The sequence below is a fragment of the Echiichthys vipera genome (genome assembly GCF_963691815.1).
Source record: "Echiichthys vipera genome assembly, chromosome: 15".
Taxonomy (NCBI): Eukaryota; Metazoa; Chordata; class Actinopteri; order Perciformes; family Trachinidae; genus Echiichthys; species Echiichthys vipera.
In genome coordinates, this window is record NC_139840.1 from 9446782 (window position 1) to 9474359 (window position 27578).

The following is a 27578-nucleotide window of genomic DNA, read 5'->3' on the forward strand; positions in this document are numbered from 1 at the left end:
AAAGGATGGGATATGTTTATGGCTGCTCCTCAGCAGCCTCTCTTTGATAGGCAGACTTGACTTTTTTGGGCGTCTGTCAACACAATTTGGAACAGCAAGTGCTGTGTTTGTGTGTGGATTCCACTTAAAGAGACACAGAAAATGATTGTTAATACCAAAAACCTTTTTATTATCTTTTCTATCTGTCAAGTAACACTGTAAACTGTGGTGCAACAACAATGTAGCAACGTTTGTGATATTACATTTGAGAAGTAGTACATGCAATAGATGAGCTATGAGCCATGAAGGAATAGATTGTTGCTGTTACTACACTTTGTATCCATGGGCGTTTACTTCAGTAAGTCCAAATCATTATAATGGTGACAGTAAATCACCTTTCAGGCAATACAAAAGTGCTCAAAAATCAATTTCAAGGCCATAAATAAACTAAAAATACATATAATGCACCAATGTTTACCTTAGTTCTGTGCAGGGCAGTTTGAATCATTAACCTAAAATGTTGTCTCGTGATCAGCTGTCTCCAGAAAGTATATTGACTTGAGGGCATGTTGAGTTGTTGTTATCAGGGGTCATGACTTTGTGACCTGTTTGCCTGCTTTTATGCATTGCTGTTATTTATTGCAGTGTTAATACCCAGGTTAAAGAACAAGTGTTATTGATAAGAATTTGACGATGGAGAAAATCTTTTTCTATAGCTCCAGGTTTGATACCCACCTTTAATTATTGTGTATATTGATGTTGTGAAGATTAACAATGACGGCCTGTTTCAAAACACATAAATGCTCACTTTATTAATAGAACGTGAAAATGGATCCCATCTGCTCTCCATAGAATAACTCACCATCACACTTAAAGAAAGTGTCATTTTGAGTTTTTTCTTTTTATACTTTTCCCAAATAGCCCATTATTGCAATTACCCATAATCCTCTGGAATTATGTTCCTCAAAGAATTGCCAAAACACACACAAGTCAATTCAACACTCATGACGATTTCACAAACTCAGATTTATAAACACCTCACGTCTCAAGTTCCAGGTGATATAACCTCTCTAATACCATCTCTGGATGTAATTTATGAACGTTTACACTTTTAGCAAATCGGAGGCTCAGGTCTGAAGGAGAAGAATGGTTTTAGTGATCAGTAGTGGCATGTTTTTTTCTTGCTGAAAAAAAGCAATGACGTAGAGTGAGGATCTGGAAATGTGTTTGCACCCATCTTTAAAACCCTACAACTTACTATGATCCAAAGCCCACAGTGCAGCCTTCTATTGGCCCATCTAATGCCTCCTCGTATTGCCTGGTAGAGTTTTAGGGAAAATAAGCTGTTGAAATGATTTATGAAGCATCTTTTTCACCTTCGACAATATTTGGTTTGAACCCATTGCAGCTGTTTGCCTGAAGTACAATAAATTTTGTCTTTGTTTTTTTTTTTCCTGAGGAGGTGCAGTGTGGAGCGCGGATGCGGTGCATCTTTATTGTAGTTTATATTGTATTTATTTGGGAAGTAAATTATGGTTTTGCATATTTATTTAGATTACCACACAGAAACGGGACAGCTTATTATCATTAAGAAACTGTGCCAAAAAATGTTTTATCTAACATTCTATATTGACTGCTGAATAAACATAATTTCAGAGGTATGTATGTTTATCATTTCAATATTTGGGTGTCAAATATTCTGTACTCAGATTGTATTTAAAATAAATAAATACATAAATAAAATAATAAAACTCTTATAATGTGAGATGCAGTTCATGATAAGCTACTATAAGAGGTGGATCCCTGTGGAGAAAGTTAGCGATCACATTACACTAAGTAAACCATATGGCAGATAAAAAAACACAACACCTTTGTTATGCTAATTTATAAATGTTCCTCGATGACGCTGGTTCACTCATTGAGGTTCTCCCTCTGAAATCATCTATTATACAGCAGCTCGACAGCCTATGAGCTGAACGGGAGTGATGACATGAGCTTATGCAACAGGGTTTGTAACCAGACAGTTTCATCCCTGCGGCAGGCAGGACATACAGTATCAGCAGGGATGTGGCTGTGACAGCTACTCATTTTAAATGTGTATTAATCTGCGGCGGAAATCGTCCCCAACGGATGCACTGTTTACTCTTTACCTACTCTGCTTTTGCTAGAAACAGCAGGGCCCAGCTGTTTTGGGAAATTACAGTAAGAACCAATGGGCATGGAGCTTAGGGCCACAGACAGAGTAGTCAGAGAGTAATTGGGATGGGATTTGTTGAGACTGAGACAATATTAAAACTAGAAGGGCACTTGGAGAATGCGGACCGCCTTATCTCACAATGTTACTAAAAATGAAAAATAATTAGTGTACTCGCACTGGGATTCAGATCCAAAATGTAATGGGTTCTTCCTTGGACCATGCTTCATCCTACCACCAAGTTTCATGAAAATCAGGTCAGTAGTTTTTCTGTAATCCTGCTCACAGACAAATAAACCAAACCGGAAACCCACAGAACACACCATAGAAGGAATGCGCACTGTGTGTCTCAGAGATATTAAGAAGACGACCATAAGGGAATGCTTGTTGTAAAATGCATCCCCTTTTGGACCAGAACATTGGGTTTTTAAAAAGTAAACCTTTTAATGGTGAACATAAACAACCTTGTTTTTAGCTTGACCACCATGCAGTTTTGAGTTTAGCCAAAAGGTTTTATGAGGGCTTCCAGAGGCTTCACGAGCTGTAGAACTTTCTAAGCCCCTATAGGACAAACTGCATCTTAGCTTCATACAAATTCAGATTTATAATAATAATATAATCTTCTCTGAGATTATCATCGTACATTTCATAGTTTTTCTCGTAATGTAAAACAATCTTAGAGAATATTCAGTTATTTTTGTGTGTATTACTTTAATCTTTGAAATTCTCTGTTTACCAACAATGGACCCAAAACGGCATCTTACCCCAGTGCATCGAGCCATGCAGAAAGTTTAGGTTATTTATCTAGGTTTTCAGATATCTGCTTCTTAGGTCAGAGGGGAATGGAAGTTTGTTTGTGCCTGTTACAGCACTGAAAAAAAAATGAATAGCAAGTTGTTTTTCCAGAAAAACGTCATTTTCATATGGACTACTTCCTTGGTAGAAAGAAGTTCTAATGAACACTGTTGAAAGTAAAATGGATCATTGCTGCCCAATCAAACTGCCCTTTCTCTTTCACTCCCCGTAGTCTTGTCCGCGTTTTCTGTTTATTTTGCCTCAACTATTCAGTAACAACTGCTGTATTCGTCCTGCCAATGTACAAGCAGAAGCTGTGGTGGCAGTTGCTTGCAGTTAATGTTTTTGTAATGATTGAAAAAAAATATGCGGATTTAATCGATTTTGTGTGATAATTCACACCACCCACAGCTGCCTTGATCTTACTATGTGTCAATTTTTGCATTGATGCCTGTCACCATTTGTCAGTCTGTGGCACAGGAAGGGGATGTCTTCATTCTCCGTCCCACCTCCAAAGCTGTGATTGGCTTGGAGGTTTTTCCAATCAAGGAAACAGTCGTCAAGGAGCACATAAACAAGACTGATTTGATGTGGACTGCAATTTAAAGTTCTCTAAGCACACTTGGGTAGGAGATCATGGAGCAACACCCAAAAACTAAGTTCTATTTTATAATGAATTATCAAGGGCTTATATACAGATGATGGTCAAGTTAATAGAGCAGGAGCAAACAATCACATTACATGTTTGGCTGTAACGTAAAGGCATAACTTTTGACTTTTTTCCAAGGACAACTCTTTTGACGTGCCGTAGCATGTACTGTGAAGCACATGCATTTGATTTAGTTATTTCCAACTGCATTCCTTTCACATGTTTGATCAAGGGCCAAGGTATTTTTCATACTGACTCACTGATATGGCTGCCATCATTAATCTCATTATTCTATTAGTTAAACCGATGATTTTCCTGTCAGGACAAGTCAAAATGTCTGCTGTAAAAAATCTCTGTTATTGCTGTTACCATTTAAATGCTCTTTTGTATATGATTAACTGGGTGGAGGCGGAGAGGGCAGGTTTAGGGGATGTGGTTTACTCGGAAAAGCTAACAACAACAGTTCATGACAACTCCTTCAGTACACTGGAAATAACATTTGATAATATACAACTTAGCTTCAGAACATTAAACACACACATTGGAAACAAAGGGTTCTCTTGTGATGGCAGTATTGTTCTGGAAATCACTTTTTCATATGGAGGTAATTCAAGAACAATGTTTGTTTGAGGTATATGCCAGTCCTGCAGATTCCCGCTCTAACTTGCAGTCACTATGAAGTACAGCATATACTGAAGGTCTAGTGAAAGGTAATGGTGGTATAGCGCTGTGTGTTTGGTGAAGGGTTAGGTTTCCAGCCCACCCATGCTTGAGACCTGGACACTGGATTGCACTTTGGATGTAAGTTATCTTCAATTTAATATGCTACTGTATCACCATATCTTATCTCCCTAGTGTCGATGCAGGATAAGCTCTTCCTGAGTTGTGTTTGCATGAAGACTTTGTGCTTTCCGTGTTTTCTCTGAGGAAATGTCATACAACAGAACTTCCTGCACAGTTCCAGAGGCAACACCACCTCTCAGAGTTTATACCATGGCTGCAGACATTTGGAGGCAACACAGAAGTCAGCTTGAGTTATCTGAGTTTAGAGTCAATCATAGGCAGGTCGCGCACAGTGATGTGGCTGATGGTCTGGGGTGACTGTGTATTTTTGTGAGCAAAGAAAAAAAACCAACATCCCTTTCCTTTGGGTTTTATTTTGCCAAGCGGAGCACATGTTTTAGTTTGACTGCGACTTACTGTATTTACTACAGCTGTGAGGGAGAAATGACTTCAACAGTTTGTATTTTCAACAATTTCATATGTTTTTAAGCCAAGTACAGCAGGAATACCATGAGGTACATGATGCTTACATCAAAGGGTTCAGCCCTGGAATATTGAAATCCAATATATGGAAGAATTTCCCCAGCACTGACAATTTTTACTCCAGTTACAGAGCTAAGAGAAGATTTGGAAAGAGTTTAGCAGCATGTTGTAATCGCATGTCATTCCTTGCTTTTTTTTTTTTAGTTGGAACACCAGAAATATTCTTAAAATGTTTAAAACACCAGTAAAAGTGGAACCACTTTACCTCGTATGTAAACAGATATTTCCGCTACTTGCCACTGCAGTAAATGGCCTTCAACCAAAGCTTTTACACACCCACAGCAAAGGATTATGGGACCTGAGAGAAAGAAAAGATGGGTAATAAAAGCAACATTGGCGACAAAATCAAACGGCATAATAACACATGGCTTCTATTTTGATTACTTAGTATGACTAATGTACAGGAATTCGTACCATGCTTTAACTGTGGTTTGACATTTTCAAAGAAATAATTCAAAGGAATAATCGTTAACAGCGATTTGTTTTTCTTGACATATTTTTCATGGGGTGATAATGATGGTCAGACCTTGGGCCTGTGGGAGTTAATGATCTCAAAATTAAAAGATGCAAAACCCTTTGCCAACTAGGGACCTATTATCCTCTCCTCACCTCCCGTAGCTGCTCAGATTAACGGTTATACGTTTGCGGATTTAAAGGAGAGCCCCTCAATATTCATGTCAACATTGTAGCGTGTTGAAGGATCATAGTGTTGGAGTATACAAGACATCTGTTGTTGGTAACGGGACTGACAAGATCTACAATAAACATGCCAAAGTTTTACAACCCCCTCCCTTGTCCAGCTGCAGCATGTTGGTGAGTTTAGACATCTTTAGCAGGACGGAGGATGCGGCAGTGACTCTGGAGGACGGCCTGAACAACTGCTGCGAGCAGGTGTTTCTCCTCTTCCTGAGCAACTCTGAACTCTCCAAAGATGAATTAACACAATCTGTTCTGGCTGTGTTGTATTGTATTTTTTGCAATGATAAAATGATTACATAAAGACATGGGGCGTCACATTTTTAATTGCATTTTAAGGTTAACAAGATTGGTTGGCCGTTGGAATTGTGAGGTCATGGACGCATCGTCTTGTAATAGATGTACTGTCTTGATTCCTTGCATTCATTCATAATTCATGTGCATTTCGCCGTTCGCATCCATAAATATTTAAAACCTTTAAACCTAAATAACCATTAATAATTCACTGAAATAACATAACTGCTGATTGAAACAGATGACATTGCCTGAATACAATTTGTTTGTCAGAAAAGAAGTGTTCAATGGCCGTGTCGACTCATGATAAATGACTGTAAACACACAGTCTGGAGTAGAGTACGGTGGTCCAGAGGGGCTGCTGTCAGCTTTTCTGATTGGCTGGTTTGACTTTGAGGAGGTTGATACTGGAGGAGTAAAGGCTGCTTGTCTTGGCGGTGTTGTTTCTAAATAGAACTGGGATGGCACCCTCTCTGCTGTTGAAAAGAATGATGGCCGTTCTGTGAGCAGGCTGGCGTGACTTCAGTTGAACAGAGAATCTTCTGTTTGCTGTTTTTTTTCTGATGTCCTTAAGTTTTACTCTTTGCAAACAATCTCACTTGGCTCTCGTTGAAGTGAATGTGGTTGTACTGTAGAGTTGCTGCTGATGGCTGTCCCAGTGGAGAGCTGTTTGGACATTTTGCAGATGGGTACAGTGTTTAACAATCAACATTAATGTTATTGATGGTTCGCAGAGATATGTCAGGCCTTTGTAGAAAGTTCACACAGTTGTCTTTTCCTCAGGGTCCTCCTTTCTTTTGCGTGCTACTCATTGTTGTGCTGTTGTTAGTCATTGTTGTTTTTTGACTATTATGTCATTGGTTCCCATGTGGATCAGAATAATACTCCACACCTTGGAATCTTTGACCTACTCCCTTCTTTTCCCTTTCTTTATATTAGGGCGCCACAGTTCATTGTGTATGGGCAGAAGGGAGTGATTTGAGTTACACCAAAATGCTTTTGATTTGAGTCAGATATAGAAAAATGTCTGCACATGCCAGGGTGTTTATTTTGCAGTGCTTGAAGGTGGGTGAGTGTTTGTAGTACGCCTGAGTGTTTATAGGGGCTTTGGGAGTGGGTGATGATTGGGAGTGGCAGGATTTGACAGAATAGGGGGATTAGAGGACGGGAAAGGAAGAGGTGGTGCAAGGTGTAGAGCTGGATGGACAAAGGAAGTTATGATCCTGCAGATCAATTCACTGGCTCCTTCTCCACCACATGCACTTTATTGTTGAATACTTGCATCAGGCCTGAGTGTATAGAGCCTTCCTGTCTCCATATTTAATGTTGTTGGCGTGGATTCAGGATTTGCATACACCCTGTTTATTTTGCTTGCATCCGGTGCTTAATCTCCCCCAGTTGTAACACATGCTGTGTCACAAACAACAATAACAACTAGCTAACAAATCCCCTTTAAAGTAAGATTATGTTTAATAATAATTTCAAAACTAAATACTATATTGCATATATAAAACATTCTGTCTTGTTGTTTGTGTGATTTCTTTATGTTCGTTGTGCTTAGTGTCTCTTGATTGTCTCTATGTATCTGTGTCTGTAACTTGTAGTCCATCATAGCCAGGACTACCATCCACACTAGCTCAACTTTGTTCTGCATCAAGGCTTACCAAGTTGTGTTCTTTTTAACATGTTGTACTGCTGCATTCACTTGCTATCTGTGCTTGCCTTGAAGGTCTCTGACCAAAAGAGATTTTGGTCACACACATTTGAGAGTGTGCATACTCAGAAAGGTGATTTTTTTTAGCAGTCATAATGGACATGTACTGTGTGAGTGAAATCAGAGACACAAAGAGGTGTAAAAGACATAAGGAATGAAGGAGCGTTAAAGGAGTGATGGAGCTGGCTGTTGATACATTTGTCCCCTCTTTCCCTATTTGGCCTGTCTGATAGTGGATATTACAGAACCCAGTAGGACAGTTAAGGCTGTGATGTGGCGGAAATCATTTTAGTTAGAATTTTGATTTTACTGTCCTCATATAACATTCACAGAATGAAAAAAATCCCCTACAGTTTTATACTTTACTCACATGACAGCGCCCCCTTGTGGAATAACAGAATAGTTAAGAAAACAACCTTCAACCTACATGTTCCTGTAGGTCAAATGTGATGTATGAATATGATGGGCTTAAAAAAATAATGTGCATTTAATTGGAAATTATGTAACACTGAAAAAAGAGCCCTGGACAGTTGCTTGCCTTGCCTGCTAGGAGTTTTTGTAATATGACTAATATTATAATAATGAGTATAATAAAGAAGAAGAAGAAGAATTACTTTCTTTATCCCGCACGGGGAAATTACATTTTTTCACTCTTATTATTATACAGGTTACACACACAGGCCCAAAATACACACACATGCACAAACAGGACCTATACATGCAATTAAGGAGAGATGTTAGAGCGAGGGGGCTGCCAGTGACCAGCGCCCCGAGCAGTTGGGGGTTCGGTGCCTTGCTCAACAACACCTCGGCAGTGCCCAGGAGATGAACTGGCACCTCTCCAGCCACCAGTTCACGCTCCATTCATGGTCCACACAGGGACTTGAACCAGCGACCCTATGGTTCCCAGCCAAGTGACCTATGGACTGAGCTTTTGTTACCTCAATTTGAAACCAATGTAGAATGGAAAGGAAAGATGAGAAGTCTTGTTTCAAACTTTACTTTAAGCTCACAATAACAGCGAAAACAGTTATAATGCAGATACGTAATGAAATGCATTTCAAATAGTTATACTGTATATCCAAGCACTTTTCTCACACCTTTATCTTTCTGTGCATTTTACTTGTTCCCATTATGTTGTCATGAGGCAAATCCCCCCAGGCCATCAGTGTGGAAAAAAGAGGAAACCTTTCTTAATGGTGTCTGTTCGGCGTCCCCCAGACTCCAGTGATAGCGTGCCAGCGACCATATCTGATTGTTGAGTCATTTATTTATATTAGTGCTGAGATTTGGGCTGTTAACGAAAATCCACATCATGCTAACACATTCATTCATGTTAGTAATCATTAGTTAATACAACATCCTCATCCTGGAGGAGGATGCTTCTTGCAAATGCCAGAAGGAATAGTCATGTTGCAGTGATTCTTTTTTTCCCTGCCCTCTTATGAATGCCTCGACTCCTTGTGAGGAGCTGAATGACACAAATAGAGACTCTATTTATGGGAGATCATGTAAATGTTACTCTGATTTTGATGATTGCTTCTTACGTGACAGCTGTTGTTTATCCCAACTGCTGAGAAGGAGGAATATAGTGTGACTTTGATAGATATTTACCTCTGTTGTGATATAAAAACTACTCTATATATACTCATTCTTTTGCATCAGATCATTTCACAAATTCTTATTCATTCTTATTTTTCCGTCACATTCTTTTATCACTTTTACCCTCTGAACTTAATCCACTCTGACAAGATAGTCCTTAAAGCGTTGCCAGAACGTCCCATGTCGACTCGAACGGCATGACTCATTTACAGATTTGCCTTTTCTAAATACGCAGCTCTTGAAAATGTGGTTTCTGAGGCGGTAATTAGAATTTCACTCCCCTTTAATGCTCACTGAGTTATAACACCAGAGCCGACTGTGAAGAAGAGTAATGAGTTTAGTGTTAGCAGGTGTAATTTGTTCTCCGTAAGGAATTCTTAAAAGGAGCTTGTTTGAGTAATGACATAAGAGGTTCATTCCTGGGCTTTTATTCTTTTAACAATGCATATTAGGTCCCTCTCATTCTGACATCATGACATGTATAGGCTTGAAAGTTGTCCAGGTCCACTGAATTTATTTCAGGAGCTGCTGTAACTGAGGGGTATCACTTTACAAAAGTTTCCACCTGGTCTAAAGTCCCTAATGCATTTCTACGGTGTGTTATTTACACCGTCTGAATATTCATTTGATGCAATAACCATGCAAATGAATTCTGTGCAGTTACGGAGGAATTTTATTTGGACAACTACAACAAAGAACTATTCTATCATTCCTTTTTTTGGAGGCAGTAACGCAACAACAAAGGTAGGGAAGAAGAACCCTGTTAAGAAAAATGCACAGTTCCAAATATTCAAAGAAATATGATCTGCAAATGTTTAATGAGGAAGCAAACACATTGTCTGTGATAATGTTAGCCACCAGATCAAAGAGGGGCCCACAGGCCAACAGCAGCCCTCAGAAACATTTTGTGCAATGCACGCGATCCATTTCAATGCTTTCACTTTCATTGGCTGACATTTAATACACTACTCACTACCCACTGTGTCAAACTGTGGTCAGGAATGACAACGTGTAGAAAGCATGGGTTGCATGGCAACTTGTGGCACCTCGTAAGTGTCACTGATATTATGTTCTGTAATCAATGCTAGTGATATAAACTCAAGTTATCGATTCCAGTGGACAACTCTGCAGTTTAATGTGGAAGTAGGATGCAAAAGATGTTTTGTTTTCAGTTTGCGCTTTTCCAGTGCAGCCCTGCCCTCAATCAAATACCAGCTCCCTAAAGTGGCACTCATCCAAACTTTGAGGGTCCCTGGTAGCTATATAGTATGCCTTAAAGAAAATCATATAACATTTCTTTGCATAGTTGGTTATGTGATAAAAAAAAAAAAGTCATGGTACAGCCTGTAATTTAAAAAAATGTGACAATAAAGTCATAGTAAGGTTTGTCGTCAAAGTGTTCTTTGAAGTAAAAAAAAGTCTGAATATAGTTTGCTATAATAACTGTCATCATTTTAAAGTGATGGTACACAAAGAAATGTTATAGAAGTTAAAGAAAGTCATGATTAGTTTTTCTTTGCCATAGCAAAGTATGCCATGATACTGTTTTAAAAGTAAAAAGGAAGTAAAGGAAGGGAGAAAAAGAAAAAAAATGGCATAAAAACAGTAAGAAAATAAATAAAATAATTAAAATCATAGTATTGTATGCCATAAAAATCACATGTATGTCATAAAAAAGTGTTGTAAAATGTCATATTATAGCAATGTATGATTGTAGGTGCCCATAAATAAAATGTATCATTATTATAATCATTATTATTATTATTATTATTATTATTATTATTATTATTATTATTATTATCATTATTATTACTATGCCAATATAACTTTTGCTATGAAAATAGAAACTTCTTTACATTCACCAATATTATTATAAGGCATGATCACTGCATAAAATACTTGATAGTAGGTCAAAGACTGTACATTGTGAAGGGGTTACAGGTTTTGGCAGACTGCATGTTCAGCAGAATGAGTAGGCTACCTTAAGGAGGGGAATTCAGAATAATTTACAGCAATATCCATTTGCAACGGAACTGTGGATTACAGGAACAACATATTGCAATGCTGCATTCAGTTTAATGTTTGTTAAAAGGATAACAATTGTGTTTCTCTTCTGTACTTAATAAATCAATAATTGATAGTGTGTATATGTGTGTTTGCCTGCATGTGTGTGGACCCCTGGAGTAATCGCCCATGCTTATGCTAGTGCTAATGGGGATCCTAATACAGAAAGATACTCAGACAGTATACGAAAAGTTTAGGGATCATTACAATTAAAGGTAATTAGATGATCAATTCAACTTTTTACATTTTTTCTGGGTGGGGCATAAATGTTTGCACCAAATTTCATGGCAATCCATCCAATCGTTGCTGACATATTTCAGTCTGGACCAAAGTGGTGGATGGCCTGACGGACCAACAATTAGACAGGGCGATATCATGTCAGAGAAAAACACACACAAAAAAATAAAAAACACAAAAAAATGTAATAGGAGCCTTTTCGTGACTTCATTTTGATATCCAGTTTTTTCCCTTTTTATAATATGTTGGTAACTACTGCCATATACCATAAATATTTACCATAACGTGCTGCTTACAACACATGGTGACTATGCTGTTACTGTGGGGATTATTATCCCTATATGACCCTGAAAGGCATGAGAAGACATGAAAACAGTTACGTTACTAGGCAACAGGTAAAACCACCATTGAATGTCCAAGTAACTATACTTCTATTTTCCAGTGGATCAGTATTTGTTTTGTTTGGTGTTGAATTCCATACATAAGAAGGTTTTAACGAGAGAATGGCCCTAAGCCCCATAAATCAACAAAGACGACAAGAGGAGAGGAGTCTTTTTCTCCTTTTTCTATGAAGAGAGGAAAACATTAGGAAACCCACACATGTGACACCATCTGGGAAGGTTTAATGACACATTGTAGTGATAATAATGAGTTCAGGACTGACGGGCATGTTATCAGACTAAGATGGTCGTTTCAACTCAAGGTAATTGCTGCAACTATTTTGACATTTTCACATTTTATTGAATTTGAAAAATGACTGTATGGAGTATCTGGTATTTGGTATCCCTTTAAGATGATGTGAGCTCAATGTTGCTGATGCTGGGGGAAATTAACAGTAGATCTAAAAGTTGCAATGGATTACTTACTGTAAATGACCGAGACAAAGATCTTGTTCCTGTACAATTATTGTACTTTACATGAGTTTACTCTATACTACTCTACATCTCAGAGGGAAATTTTATACTTTTTACTCCACTGCATTTATCTGCTAACTTTATACTTTGCTGATTCAGATCAATCATAAAGATACAATCAACAAATAAATTATGATATATCATAATCGATGAAGATAAAACTTTATTGATCTTCGAAGGTAAATCCACAAATTATCTAACAGTATGTGAAGTAATTCAAATCAGCACAATATTTACCAGCTGAAACGTCAAAGTGATGGACTGCATCGATAATTATAATCCAATCATATAGTAAACATTTTTCTCAAATAGGCTAAAATAGTACTTTCAGTATTCAGTACTCAAAAGTCAAAGTGAAGAAATATTTTACTTAAGAGATCAGAGTAGAGCTGCAATGAGTTGTTGACTAGTCTGTATCTTTTCTGATAATATATTAATCATTTAAGTCATTTTAATGCAAAAATATGCTGTTTTCAGCCCCTCAAATATGCGTTCTCTCTTTTATATCATATTAAATTGAATATCTTTTGGTTTTGGACTGATGAAACACACCAGCTTGGATTTACAGAAACTGAAATGGACATTTTTTCACAATGTCACAAGCAGCACTTGTTTAGGAAAGCCCTGTATAAATGAAGTTGGCTTGCTTGGTTGTGCATTTCTCCAGTAGTTGCTCAAAAAAAGTGTTTAAGCTTTTAATTTTAAATGAATTTAAGGTTTGTGAAATCACACAGTGCGGTAAAACAGAAAAACCTGTGTGAAGGATTTCTTATGCAGTTAGATTCTGTATACTGTCCCAACATCTGCCAGAATTAGCATGTTTTGTGACGTCTGCACCACCAGTCATTTATGGGAGACTGTTGAAAAATACTTTCCTACCGAGTCACCACATTAAAGCAGATAAGGAGTTTGGGCAGCAGTTATGTTCCTAGTTTGGATGTACAGGATTGTGTTGGGCGGTCATGATAGGTACATGCATCAAATATTCATGACCTTGCGTGTGATACATACTGTATACAAGTACGTTTTGATCCTAGTCCTGCTCCGTGCAGTTAGAGCACAGCGTACATCAACATGTAGGCCAGATCCAACACATGGATACAAAACAGATCTCCTTTTCTTTGGCTGTGGTTTTGATTTCATACTGAGACAATCAATGTCCAAGTATACCACCGTGTACTGATGTCTAGCTCTGAAATTTGGAATTAAGTTTGTATGTGGCACAGAAAATCAGGTTTCAGAAGGAAAAATCCCAGATGTCAGTCCAAAATGGTTTATTTTGTAAAGGGGTAGTTGGAGATGAGAAAACATGGTGAGCTACTAAATGATATTTTCAAATGTACATGACATTCAAAGGGTATTAGAGTTATCACTCAAATTTTCCACACATTAACGCAAGTCTTCATTCCAACATGTTTTCCATGACGTGACAATGACAATGGATAAAACTTTTGTATATTTTCAAAATAAAAAATATGTATCAACACAGTAAACCCTTGGGATGCTGAAAAGAATAAAAAGAAATAATTACATGCAGAATGTAGACTGAGTCCATTTACTGAATTTGGAAAAAAAAAAAAAAAAACATTAAAAAACCCACAAGGTGAATGACTAACACAGCTTATCAATTTAGAGGAAATTTTGAGGTGAATGCATTTGCTGTTTTGTCCTCACTTCATCAACTCACATTAGCAGAAACCACATTGGTTCAGTCTTTTATTCTGTATAATATAGGTCGATAGGAAATATAAGAAACTGCTATTAATGACAACTTAAGTGGTCCTGGCTAGTCATTACAAACAGCACGTGTTGAGATGCCTCATGGAAAATGACGATCCAAAATAAATTACATATGCCAAAACTCAACGCACACTGGTTGGGATCGGTGGGGTGAGGGCGGTAGGAGGAGGGTTGGACTCAATGTAGGAACAACTGACTGATGACTTGTCAATACAATATGAATGAAGCTCCTCTGGATGTGTGGCGTCCAGAGGTACAGCTGTAGAGTGAGTAAAAAGGTCCCAAAGTAGAAACTGCAGTCTTAACATGTGCCATACTTTAAAATGTAGAGGAAAACACCCTTACACTCATCAATATGATGAGCAGAAAAGTCCCAAACCAAAGCTTTGAAGTCTTTATTTTTGCTATCGGGGAGAGGAAAAAATACTCGAGAACAAAAATAAAACACAAAACAGGAGAGGGAGGGAATAAACGACTCCAGATATTACGCTGAATGCAGAGAAGATGAACTGCACGAGTTGGGTGGAACACTCCGGCACAAGGGGTTATTTCCTGGAGCTAGACTTCTAATATCCAAAAGTACTGGTCTGGAGGACCCATGTTGGTCAAGGGGTGTCCATGGAGATGCCTACAGCAAAATGCCTCAACGGCAGCATCTTAACAGGCTGTCCATGAGTGACGCTATGTGGTTCCTGCTGCCTGGCTCTCTCCTCCCTCTGAATTACCTGCAGGAAGAAAGTGACAGCAGGTTGACATGGGCTTTGTAGGCCAGTGGTCTAAATATATACCAAAACAAATAGCTGAGGTCAGATGTATAAATTATGTGTACACATAAAAAAATGTGTTTATGTACAAGTGCCTAGGCCCAGCACATTTTCCGGTTGAGAGAGGTGGGCTTAAGTAAAGCACAGATGAACATGTACGAACACGAGCATGCTCACGTGTACGAGCACGAGCACGAGCATTGATGATGGTCCTGATGTCTGTTTATATACGACTGTTCCTCGCTGCGGGCATTTAAAAAGATGCCGCCAAAGGTTTTGCGGTGGTTTGATGTGGAAGTGTTTACTGAGGATTTGGTCAGATGAAAATATTCAAAAACAGTTGGACAACAAAAAAAAAAAACTGGTGATGCCGTACTATCAAGAAGCAATCGAGCTGAGGCCCAGATCATTTCAAGTAATGCAAGTACATGCGGGACTGAGCAGCGGGGGGAAGAGGGAGTGGGGACAATCACACTTAAGTACAACACAGATCATCTGGGCCAAGTGTAAGTGCGCCCTAAGAGAAGAGACTGAAACTCATCACCATTGGTACATCCATGCTGACCACTCACAATACGCTTGGTAACACATAATGGCACATAACTTGAAGCAACTGTGGTACACAAACGGACTATGACGGAACAAACAATTAACTTTTGACAGAAATCCGTATGTAGACAGAGCTCTTGCACCCATGTTTGACAGTAAGTCAATCACTGTTGAAGCACACACACACACTAACAAGAAAATTCACTGACTCGTAGCAGGAGTAGAGGCTGAAGCTGAGGCAGGGGCATTGTCTTCCTCGTCACTGTCGTCCTCATTGGACTGCGGTACCTCGGCCTCAGGGATGGTTGTTGTTGGGGTCTCTGGCTCCTGATCCGCCCTGCTCTTCAGGGCTAAGATACGGTGATGTAACGCTGCAGCCAGCTGACCTATGTCCTTAGAGCTACCCTGAAGAGTAGAGACACAAAAGGGGAAAAACACTCAGCTACACTGAAGGAAAAAAAAATATGACGTCATCAGTGCAGTTCTGGAGCACACTATAACACCCCATGTAGATGTTTCACGTTAAAAGCTTGCCTGAAAAGAAGCATTATGCCCTTTGAGCAACTAGAATGCTTTTGATGAGAAAAGGTCTTTGCAGAAAGTTTTTAATTGCATTAACAGTAGGTTAGTGTCTACTGAAATTAGGTGAATGCGGGCAGTACTAAAACCCAAAACAAAGGGTTGAGTATTGCATGGCTATGCTGTTGTATTGTGTTTTTTCCCCCAAATTACCAAAAATAAACTCCCTGCACCAGGCCTAATTAAAGCATCTGGTAGTGAGTGACAAATATATGTACAGCTTTAAAAAAAAAAAAAAAAAAAGACCTGTACACAAGCACTTTTTAGTCTTTGCATTTTTGTAGGAGATAAAAAGACAAAAATCTCCCCAAAGCTTGAAAAAAAACAAAAAACATACCGATATTAGGAAGACCTTGACCCCCTGGTCCTCTGTGTCCATGGCAGTGATTCGTACACTCTTCTCGCTGGCCTTGTCCACCTGCATCTGAGCCCAAAGTTTAGTGTTGAGAATCAACCGGAGGCTGCCCTGGGTCCTCATCACTGGAAAAGTTTTAACACAAACACACACACACACACACAACAGTAATGAATTTCATGCCCAAGCTGCCACTTGTTTCACCGTTTTTTATGCCTATAGCCCAGTGTCTTTTCTGAGAATGACTGAGGTTTGCCAACATTTTAAGGTGATAGTTTTATGTTCATCAACATTAATCAGATCTGAAGTGTTATCTACCATGCACCTAGGGTCTGGAATAGTGTTATGCTAAATATCTGATATCTAAACTTTGTAAAAAGGCCCTTTGTCTTCTATTCTTAAAGTCTTATTAATTGATGACAAAACACTTCTTACTCCACGTTCCACCATCACACATGTAGTGTAACAGCATGCTGTGGTGCCTAGTCAACAGAAGAGTGAAGCACAGGAATGGGCTCCCCCTTGTGTTCATTGTCAGGTATTTTTTAGAATTATGGCAATAAATACCACAAATAAGAACCCCATGTACTTTTGATTTATCTCTAAATCATCCCAAATCTTTCTGGCACAAACATTCAACTCGCTAATAAACACTAGCATTCAATTTTTCAATCAGACCATGCCCTGATCATTGAACCATAAAAATCTGAAGCTGTGCACATTCTTGACAGTTAAATGTTTACTTTTGTCACCCCTGTGAAGTTTCTGCAGGTGTGTTTACCTAGACGTGACTGTAGCGTGCCGTCGTCTGTTGATGCCATGTCGTTGAGCCTCAGCAAGCCTCGACCTCTCTCTATCCACGACTGAGCAGTCTTCTCAAAAACATATAACTTGCACTGCATCTGACGTAAGAGAGACAACAACTTTATTGTTTTCCACCACATTCATTTAATGCATGTGTTGAATCAAGAGGTCGCGTCTTCTACCTGTAAAACATTGCTTTCTGATTCCTCTCCAGTTTTAACGTCGACTTTCTCTAAGATGCACTTCTTGGCTGTGGCTTTGGTGTAAGCTGCTGCAGACTCCTCTAAAGACTCTGACACGCTGTTCACTGGTGAGATAAAATACAGTAGTGAGAAATCTGCACCTTACTGGAGATAACATCTGGTGTCTGACATTTTGATAAAAAAAAAAAAACAGCATTCAGTGCAAAACTGCCTGGCTGGCACTCCGTCACTAAACACAGACGCTATACAGGCCGTTGCAGATCCTTTGCAAACAACAGCCACTTCCTTTCTCAGCACATATGAACGATTAATTCATTACATTTCATTGTCACTGGATAAAGAGAACAATCACTTAAACATACAGTACTGTTAGACCACAAAAACATCCACAGTATCACCTTACTAGGTGATGTAAACTTTTATGTTTAGACCACAGAACAACTGAGTACTGTTAATAAAAAAAAAAAAAAAAATCTGTTTGTAAATCACAGCCTCCACTGTTGTAAAAATATTCATCAAACTAGGCTGTGCAGTACACTCATTTCAATGTCACATTTCTATTGGAATGCTCATTTAACCATCCCAGGTCTTGCTTTTGTTGTTTGTAGTTCTCACTGCAGTGCAGCCAAGTGTCTCTCTATTAGTAGACAAATAATAATCAGTGGGGTTGTGTTTTACCCTTCTCTGGGGTGGTTTCCTGTGATGAGGGCTCTGAAGCAGGAGCAGCTGAAACGTCTTTATTTTCCTCAATTGAGGACTCGCCCTTCGGGGGACTCTGAAAACACAACAAAGCTGATCACTGGAACTTGTTCAAAGCTTACGTATCAGGAGTTTTCCAATATGGCAGACGACAGACTCACTATACATCAGGTTGCATCAACTCACCAGAACTCGTTCAGACATGTTCTGCCCAAAAACAAATTTTGCCCCACTGTCTGTACTGTTTGTGGCATTTTTTGAACTGAAAGTACACAGGAAAGAAAAACAAAAACCAATGAGTTGATTACCATCAATTATGAATGAAGATGAGTTGCAAATACTTGGAGGACATCATTCCATTACCTTGGGGTAGAGATGTACTGTAAGAAATAATTAGTGCCCTCTGATTCCAGTGGCACGCCATCCTTTGATTTGCCTTCTGTACTGTTCTCTTCCAACTAGAGAGAAATATGTTAAATTTGGTGTTATGTAAAAGAAAGAAGTCACCCAAATGTTAAGTTTCTGACCATATGCAAAATCTGGCCCAAACATTCCTACCATAACAGTTCCAGACTGACCACAAAACTATACAAAATAATATTGACATCGTACAAAACACTACAGGAAATTATTTTAGCGAGGGAACTAAGACCTTTGACGTAGTGTTAGTAAAAGAGTGCTTGAAAGTAACAAATTAAACATAAAATGTAGACTATAACAAGGCAACTCATTATTCAGATAATCATCTCAGATGTTTAAAAGCCCTGTGCGTATCTGTTTTTGTTCACGTTGGCACACTTCCTGTATGTTAGAAACAGGTCTAAGACGAGTGGAAAACAACCCACCTTTGCTCTGTCTTTTATATTCTGACCAAACACAAAAGATATTGCTACATCTGCTTCCTTCTTCTCTCCTTCGTCACCGTCTTTGTAACCGCTTGCTCCATCTTCCTCATTTTCATGTTTCTGAAATGGAAACGAAAGTAGCACCAGGGTCAACTTTATTATTATTATTATTGGTCAGTAATTATTTTTAATGTAATGCTAGATCTAATTTCGCAGTAGAAAAATGTAGAAAATGTACTTTTACTGACTATTTGCACATGCAATACAGGGAAACTTGTCATATAACTTAAAAAAAAAAAAGAATACCAGGCTCAATATATTCTCACATTACAGTGGAACACAGAAATAACCACACATTTTTCCTCCTCTATAAATAACACACCAAACTTTAAGGCTTTTACACAACTTTTTTCTAAAGCCTAAAACAAAGCCTGTACAGAACTGACTGGGATTGTATCGATACCAGGTACCTGTGAATTGGCCAGGGTGGCTGAGTGCTCTGTGTTGTTCAGGAAGAGGGATTGGGTTACAAGTGCCCCGTCTGATGACTTTTTCACACCGTTGGTTCCACAAATGGAATCTAAAAGAAAAGACAGAAAGGAAAAAGATAATTTTCTGGTTTTTTTTTACAGTCTCATAGGACATTTAGCGTGTAAGGTACATGCCGCAAAAACACTATGCTCTTGCACTATACAAGTTATCAATATTAAAAGTTAAATTAATTATCAGACAAAGATGATTTATGCTTTATAAGTATCAACTAATTAGTGCAGGTGACTCCAAGCTGCACTCACTGGACTCTATATGTGATTTAGAGGGCGGCGCCTGGAGAACTGCAGGGCGGAGGACACTGCGTTGCTGCTCCTTGGGTTTCTGACTTGGGACGCCTGCAACAAAGCCAACTTGTCTCATACTTTTTGAACACAATGAGATGTTCTGGGTCTACATGTTCAAGTCTAGATGTACCATTTCCATTTCTAAGAGGGTTATATAAAGGGTGCAAGTCTGGGTTCAAGCTCAAGACTTTGTTTCCATTTCTATCAACTCAGTGTGAGAAAACATTATACGATGAAGGCTTACAACCTCAAACACCAACCTGAACTTGGTGCCTGTCCATGTATGAGAGTCGGTGGCTTTAAACGGAATCCCATAGGCTTCTCCTCTGGTGAGACGGAGCACACAAGAGAAGGCAGACATTAAAAAAAGATCCAAGAGTCACACAGCAACTTATAAAAAGTACGTTCTTTCTGTCTTTGCACCTTGCACCACAGGGCCGTTACCACAGCAACCCTTGTAGAGCTTCAAGAGTTGTGATGCAATTCTGCTTCTGCGCAGTAACATGGCGGGCTCTAGGGCCTAAGATCTATTTCTACCTCTGACTCTCCATCTCACTGGCTTTATTAGCCTGACATGACCTGGCTCTAATCAGCGCTAAAGCAGAAAGCTATATCCTCTTTTTCCACAACATTTATGAGATAATCCCTGTGTCTAGTGGACATTCATTTTAAACAAATTTTAATTTTTTACAACCTGGGCCTTACTTATAACGATCATTACAGTACAGTTGACCTGCTATACTTACTGTAGTTCTGTATGCAAGTAGTTAAACAATACCTGTTTGATTTCTAGTGTATTCATCTTTGTTTTCACTTCCAAATAAGTGCTTTATGCAATATGCTGAAAACAGTTATTTATCAATGATGCCCTGACTGTTTGCTTAAGTGGATGCCCTGTCCTCTCTGTAAAGCTATACTGACTGGTGGACTCACCTCTGCCAACTCTAAACAATTTAACCAGATTTCAGTTTTGCATCGCTCCCTTCAAGGAAATGCATAATGACGTAGACGGCGTTTATATTCATTAAATCGCCTGAAAACAACAGCAGCCTGCTACAGTTAAAGCACACAGACATCTATACACACATACCAGACGGTTCAGTTAGAACGCAACTCCCACACAGACATGACCCCCACATGGACCGGCTGTGTTTCAATGGAATTCATCAATGAGCGGCTAATTAGAGGTAACTGCTCCCAACAGCGCGGGGATCATCAGCCCGTATGCACGTCTTTTAAGCAGACAATGTCTGTAACAGAGCAGCTAATATTTGTAGCCGAACAACAAGTTAGCGACTGTCCTGCAGCTGCTCTCTGTTGATTACACAGCAACTGAGTGTGACGAGAGGAAAAGAGCTCAAATGCAAACACTGTGCTGCATCACGTGTCTTTCGGTTTGATTAAAAAAGGCGTTATCTTTTCAGGAAAAGAAAGTGTGAAAAAAAATAAAATAAAAAAAATAATAAAAAATACCCGAATACCAAAACCGAAAATCTACCCAACGAACGGATATCCGAATATTTGGGTCCCGCCCTACCACAAATCTAAGCCAATAGTCTGCACAAGCGTGGAGACCCAAAGCAATTCTGTGGAGGACCTAACTTAACCTAATTAGCAGACTTTAGGACTTTTCACACAGTGATTCCAAAGGAATGAAGGAACGTCGGCTTTGTGGTCATTCACACAGACCAAGCAATGGTGGCGTAAAGCTGCACCAGTGTGTTTTTGCCCACCAGAGGTGTTGGTGTCTAGTTTGTGCGAGTTGATATGCACAGTTAATCAACCGCTCACAGCTGACCTGACACTCAAACTGCCAGGTTTATACATTAAAGTCGCAAAACTGTCAGCAGAGAGAAGGACAGAGAGACTACAGCATCACAGCACCCATGCATATGTGTTTGAGAGGGGGAGAAAGAGGGACAAGAGAGGGAACGAGACGGTGGACTATTCAACACAATGTTTTGTAAGTTGCGGCTCTGTGACCTCCGCTACCGACTCAGAGCCACAAGAGATGTGTGTCCCCATAACGTCTCCGGGCCTCTCACACAGATGGCGGGATTTAATGAAGAGGCAACAGCCCCGCAACAACTAGGCAGTGTGAATGGGGCTTTCTCTCAAATACAAAATAAATAATCTGGGGACAGTCATTATATATTTATGGTCTATACAGATTAGCATAAGGCACAACACCTCACCAGCAAAAAACTGTTTTATAATCCCTCATACAACCAATACTTTGACATTTTCAGCGGCACAACTATAAGCATGTGACACTATGGAACTTTTTAATAATCCCTCTGCCCTCTAGGAGTTTTGAGAAGCTCCTCTCTAGCAAGTTCAATTTCATTTAATACTGACAATTAGCTTACCAGACAAATACACCAAATAGGCTTCACCTCCCTCTGTTGGGTATATTGCATGTTCATTTTGCAACACATAAATGGACACAGACCATGGTGCCACCACAGAGAGGACTACCAAATTCTTACAATGTGACCAAACCTCAACCACAAGCTCATCGAAACAGCCTGAACCGATACAGAGATGTCCAACTTGACTCCACAGAACCGGTGAGTTTCTTCCATTTTAGCCATTTTATAAGATTAATACTATATATACATAAATGAGGCAATTTAGAGTAAACTTGTTGTTGTACACTCATTTATCATTCAAAAACATTCCTAGGGCTTGGCAATACAGGCCAAAACTCATATCTCGGTATTTATAGGCTGAATGGTGATACACGATATACGCCTTGCTATTTTCTATGACGTGGCTAAATGTTCAGTTGTAAGTCACACTTGCATGTGGGATGTCAGAAGCACTTTCGTTAAAACAGACAGTGATCAAAATAAAATGCAAAGACAGTGTTTCCTTCCTTTTTCAAAAATATACAGCCGCAAACATGGAAATGAAAAATGATTTTAAATAACTAGCATATATTGAAAATATGCCTCTCTTGCGCTGTGTCTCCATGTTGCAAGAAAACGTCTAAGTGATGAGTGATATATCGCTATACCTTAAAAAGTCGATATACTGCCCTAATCATTGCTGAAAATCCACTCATGCTACCACATTTGGTTGTAAATGAAAGCTTTGTGTTCTATAATTGCATGTTTTCATAAATTCAAGAATAACTTCAGACCTCCATGACAGATACATGAAGGGTTAGCTCAAAAGTAAAATTACGACATGCAAGTTAACTAGAGCTGCTCGGAGTGAATGGGGTGCATTCACACAAAACTTCACTTATTTGCAACTATTGCTGTCAAGCTGTAGGAAAATAGAAGCACATGTTAAAAAAAATATTCCTGACAGTTCTCGGGCTAGCAAAAGTTAGTGTTTGCCAATTGTATTTGTTGCCTTGAACTTTCCCTGAAACTAAGATTTTTACTGCAGGGGGCCTTTAAGCTGTGAAGAGAAACAACTGGTGGTTTAGATGCCTCACCTGGCTCAGAGTCAGAGTTCCCAGTTGGAGACTGGCAGAAACTTGAGGGCATGAATACATTGTTCTTGGGAACTGAAAAGTAGCAAAGAGGCATTGCACTCAGCATACAAATCAATGTGTACACCACAAGCAATCTTGGTTCTTGAATAAAAAAAAACATGCTCTGCTTAGTTGTCACCACGTGCCCTTACCAGAATGTGGGGGTGGGAACGATGAGGTCCTTTCCCTTTTCACTGGTGGACAATAACTTCCCTCGTCTTTATCTGAATCTGAAAATAATAATGAAATATTAATATTATTGCACTTTATATCACTATATATGAGAAAGATAATATTAAAGAAAGAATTAAGACTCAGATTTACCTTCTCCATCCTCTGCACTTGAGCCCTCTGCAGATCGCTGCAACAGAAGTGAAAGATTTGAACAACTCTTCTGTAATGTGTGCTTTTCAAGAATGCTGTCCATACTGGATATAAGCATAAATGAAGTCAGCAAAATTATAAAATATGGCTTCAGCTTCAATACATATTTAAACAACAGAGAAACTTACCTTCTGTGCTTTATCTTTTTGGAAAACAAACACAGGAGGCGCTATGGCAGGCTTGTCTGTTAAAAGAAGATGTAGGCTAGTCATCCAAGCACTAACAAAGTGTACAGCAATCCCATCTGTTTGATTATCGTTAATAGCATTAGAAAACAAAATAGCTAAGAATATAGGAATCACACTGCTGCATTTTCACTAGCATTGTAGCTCCATATCAGAAATAATCTCTGTTCACATTAACAAGCCTGAAAATGCATACACTGGGCATGTGCATGCCAGTGTAAACAGGAAGCAGATTGTCTAATGTTACTCTGTGGTTGAAAATCATACAACTGTTACTGAAAGTAACACATAAGGCAGTAACAGCAGTGGAAAACACAAATTGGGAGTTGTTGCAAAGCAAATACAGTAACTTATTAAAGTTGTACTAGGAGTATTCTCCATCACAAAAGGAAGGAGATCACAAATTGAAGATGGATGGATAGATTATAAACAATACAGACCAAAATGCTTCTAGATGCAACTGGATAGACCTAAAACCAATTAGAGCCATGAAACGTGACCTACAACCAATCACAGCAACGAAACAGCTTTGCTTGCTCAGTGGGTAACAATGCCGGAAGGTAAAAAATTAAGGCTCACACTAACATGCATTTCTGAAAATATTTTATTTGAAATATGGACAATACAGGGGCAGAGTACTGAGTTATATTTGATTAGCGTTGACTAGTTTGACAGTTTGATCTGAGTTTTGTGAGCCCGAAATTTGTCTGCATGGCAAAGTGGCCAGACGTATCAGCCAGAAAAAATTAAACATGAGTTTTGCAGATTCGCCTGGTTTCAAGGCTAAACAAAAGGCATGTCAGCATACCTAACTGATCTCTGATTCTGCCGGTTCAGACTAAAAAGCAACCATGGAGTTATCAAACTTAAACAGGCTCGGCAGCATTTCCAAATTTCTCTGCTTTAGAGCCTTGGAACGCTGGAGTATTGTGGGTGTGAGGCGTAAAACGTAGCAATAGATATGCATTTTTAAATGAAAACAACAGTAGTGTTGAGGTAGCAATAGCCTACTCATTCCATGGCCTAGATTTTCCTCTGAAAGCAGTAATGCATGAGGGTTGATGAATATTGCTAGAAGGTTATATGCATTACTACTAATCGGCATAGTCATTTAGCACTTAATCAAACACCAAAATTCAATGCACAGTGATACATACCACAAGCAATAACATATGAAACCAAAAGTCACCCAAAATATTGAGAGATGCAGTAGACATCCTATATTTCAGAATGTATGTCAGACAAAAGTTTTGGTTCACAAACTTACAGTGCCTGCCTATATATAAATACTTCTGGTGAAGCTTTCAGTGCGGTAAAACACAACCTTTTACAGTTTATTTAAATGCCATGGACAAAAAGAATAAGTGTAAAAGGAAAGTGTGGCTCATGAAGATACATTTTTACAATGCTGAACAATGTCGACCAGTCATTCAACCAAGAAATTATACCTTACTATGCCTTATTATATCTTAATCAGTCTAGACCTACACTTAATCATACAATATTAGGATTATGACCTAAAAATAATCCTCAAATACCTAAAAATAAGAACCAATGTGAAGTACATTCATGTAAATACCAATGTATTACACAGCCATTAAACTTTCAGTCACTCCACAAGGCCAAACAGTAACTATAGCGACTTTTGTAATCAAAGGGGGGATTTTATTCAGCTCACCACACAGATTGTGTTGCTGCTATAAGCTAATGGCACAGATAACCAGAGAAAGCAATCGCCAGGCAAGGTAATGATTTGATGTCACCTCAGGCCACTTAACTTAATGCGTCTACCTTCACACTGTAACCTCTGCAAGATGTGCAACCCTGTAACGTTAGCAGACAAAGGTTTCCCTCTGTCTGGATTGGGCCTATTACACTGAGCAGGTGTAGCATCGTTGTAAGCCTGGACGGGGTTTAAAAGTATGCAGTAATTAATAGCCAAAAGCACATTGCCGAGATGGTTTCATGGCCCGATATTCACTGTCTCAAACACAACCCCCTCGTATCTTACACTAACTGTATGAATGAACACGTTTATTTGGCAGAAAACAAGAAAATGTTGTGTGACCTATATTAACATCCAGATTTGTAACTGAAAGGCTATCTCTCTACGGCTTGCAGTCAGTTATCTTGGATAATAACTGTAGGAAGTGAAATTCAAGCAAACCCGACATGCTCCCGGCTTATGTTAACCAGCTAGCCTTAAAACTATCTGACTCGTTCCAGCAAATAGTCTGCGCCACCGGTTGTTCCCTAAAGCCCCGACCGTAGCATAGCTTATTGGCTAAATAGTTAGCTTGCTAATGCGCCTCATCCCGCATGAGTCATCTCGCCCGACAAGCAAGAATATTACTGAGCTATCCCATAGATTACTTATCAATAATGAGTATATATGCCCAGGATAAATGGAGAATATCAAATAAACAGCGAATGCATCTAAAGCATTGTCTCGTAGCTTTCGTTTTTCCTCTCTACGCGCCTAAATGAACGTCAAGCAATCCTGCAACACAGAGCTAACTACATTTAACAAGGAGGATGTCGTGCTATAAACGTTTCCTATCCATTGAAAAATCATATGTTACAAGCTGTGCTTTTTATATTCGGTCTTGCAAACTTTTGGTATATTTCCACGTTAACGTTAGGTCTTTTAGCTCACCACAAATGGCACAACATCCTGCCTATAAATAGCCGGGTGCTAGCCCAGAGGTAAGCCTGCTAGTGTCAGGCAGCAGTCGAGGGCGTTCCGAGGCATTCCGGGTATTAGCCAGAGCCCAGCCGTTAGCATTGTTAGCCTGCTTGCTAACGTTGTAGTCATTTGAAACGCCGCAAAGCTATAGCTCACCTGAACTCACTACTAACAATGTGGCCAGGCGGCGTAACACCAGTTATCAAATATGCAGTCAATATACATGCACAGTTTATAACGGCACAATAGCTGTATTGTTTTTTCTCACACTGCCACTTACTCACCTTCGTTTGCCAAGTCCGCCATTTTACTTCTACGCTCACACACCCACAACCCACCGCGCAGATAACACAAGTTGAGGCAGAAATGTTTTCAGTGGCAGAGAGCACATTGCCACCGTTTACTAATGCAGTGAGCGCCTCCCCGCTCTCTCTGCTGTGGCCGTCTGTGAGACACATAAATAGCCTACTGCCTGTGTCCATGGTTGTCACTGTGTTTATGTTTTGAAGGGAACACATGTTTCAACCTGCCCCAAATAGCATTTTAAAGTTTTCTTGGACAGCCCAACCCAGGGGTCTTCAACGTTTCTTTAGGCCATGGACCCCTTAGCTGAAAGGGAGACGAAGCAGGGACCCCCTACTACATTGTATTAACCCCCCTGTTATCCTAAGGGTCAATTTGACCCCATTTAATGTTTAACATCTAATTTTTTTGTTGTTTTTTTGCTTTATATTTATGACTTTTCCTCATTTTATGGGGACAACTCATAAAAAAACTAAAATTGGCATGATTATATTTTTTTTTTTTTATTGTTCTTATTGCACATGTACTTGTTGCACCGGTGTTCCTTTGGGTCAATTTGATAATCTGGATGTTTTAATCATTAATATTATCGTCTATTTTACAATTCAAATATTATATGAGGTCAAATTCATGCTGCTGTCCTTGATAACGGACGTTACTTTCATTCCAGATGTTACAAATAACACAAAATAGCA

General features: G+C 39.1%; 1 protein-coding gene across 3 annotated transcripts; it reads right to left on the reverse strand.

The window, feature by feature from the left end:
• Positions 1 to 13732: 13732 nt before the first annotated feature.
• Positions 13733 to 26918, reverse strand: ranbp3b (RAN binding protein 3b; the record flags this gene model as incomplete). 3 transcript variants are annotated; one of them, XM_083928280.1, is made up of 17 exons in its annotated part: positions 13733 to 14929; positions 15727 to 15922; positions 16434 to 16576; positions 17233 to 17353; positions 17438 to 17562; positions 18137 to 18233; positions 18344 to 18419; positions 18521 to 18615; positions 19003 to 19122; positions 19473 to 19582; positions 19797 to 19889; positions 20099 to 20164; positions 23287 to 23358; positions 23478 to 23555; positions 23650 to 23686; positions 23838 to 23893; positions 26865 to 26918. In XM_083928280.1, 17 exons carry the CDS (start codon positions 26884 to 26886, stop codon positions 14886 to 14888), a joined length of 1551 nt encoding a protein of 516 aa, XP_083784406.1. In that variant the 3' UTR covers positions 13733 to 14885. The 3 variants fall into 3 exon arrangements, with proteins under 3 accessions (XP_083784406.1, XP_083784405.1, XP_083784404.1); XM_083928279.1 differs by lacking the exon at positions 19797 to 19889 and having other exon boundaries at positions 26865 to 26886; XM_083928278.1 differs by lacking the exon at positions 26865 to 26918 and having other exon boundaries at positions 23838 to 23921.
• Between the last annotated feature and the right edge of the window lie 660 nt (positions 26919 to 27578).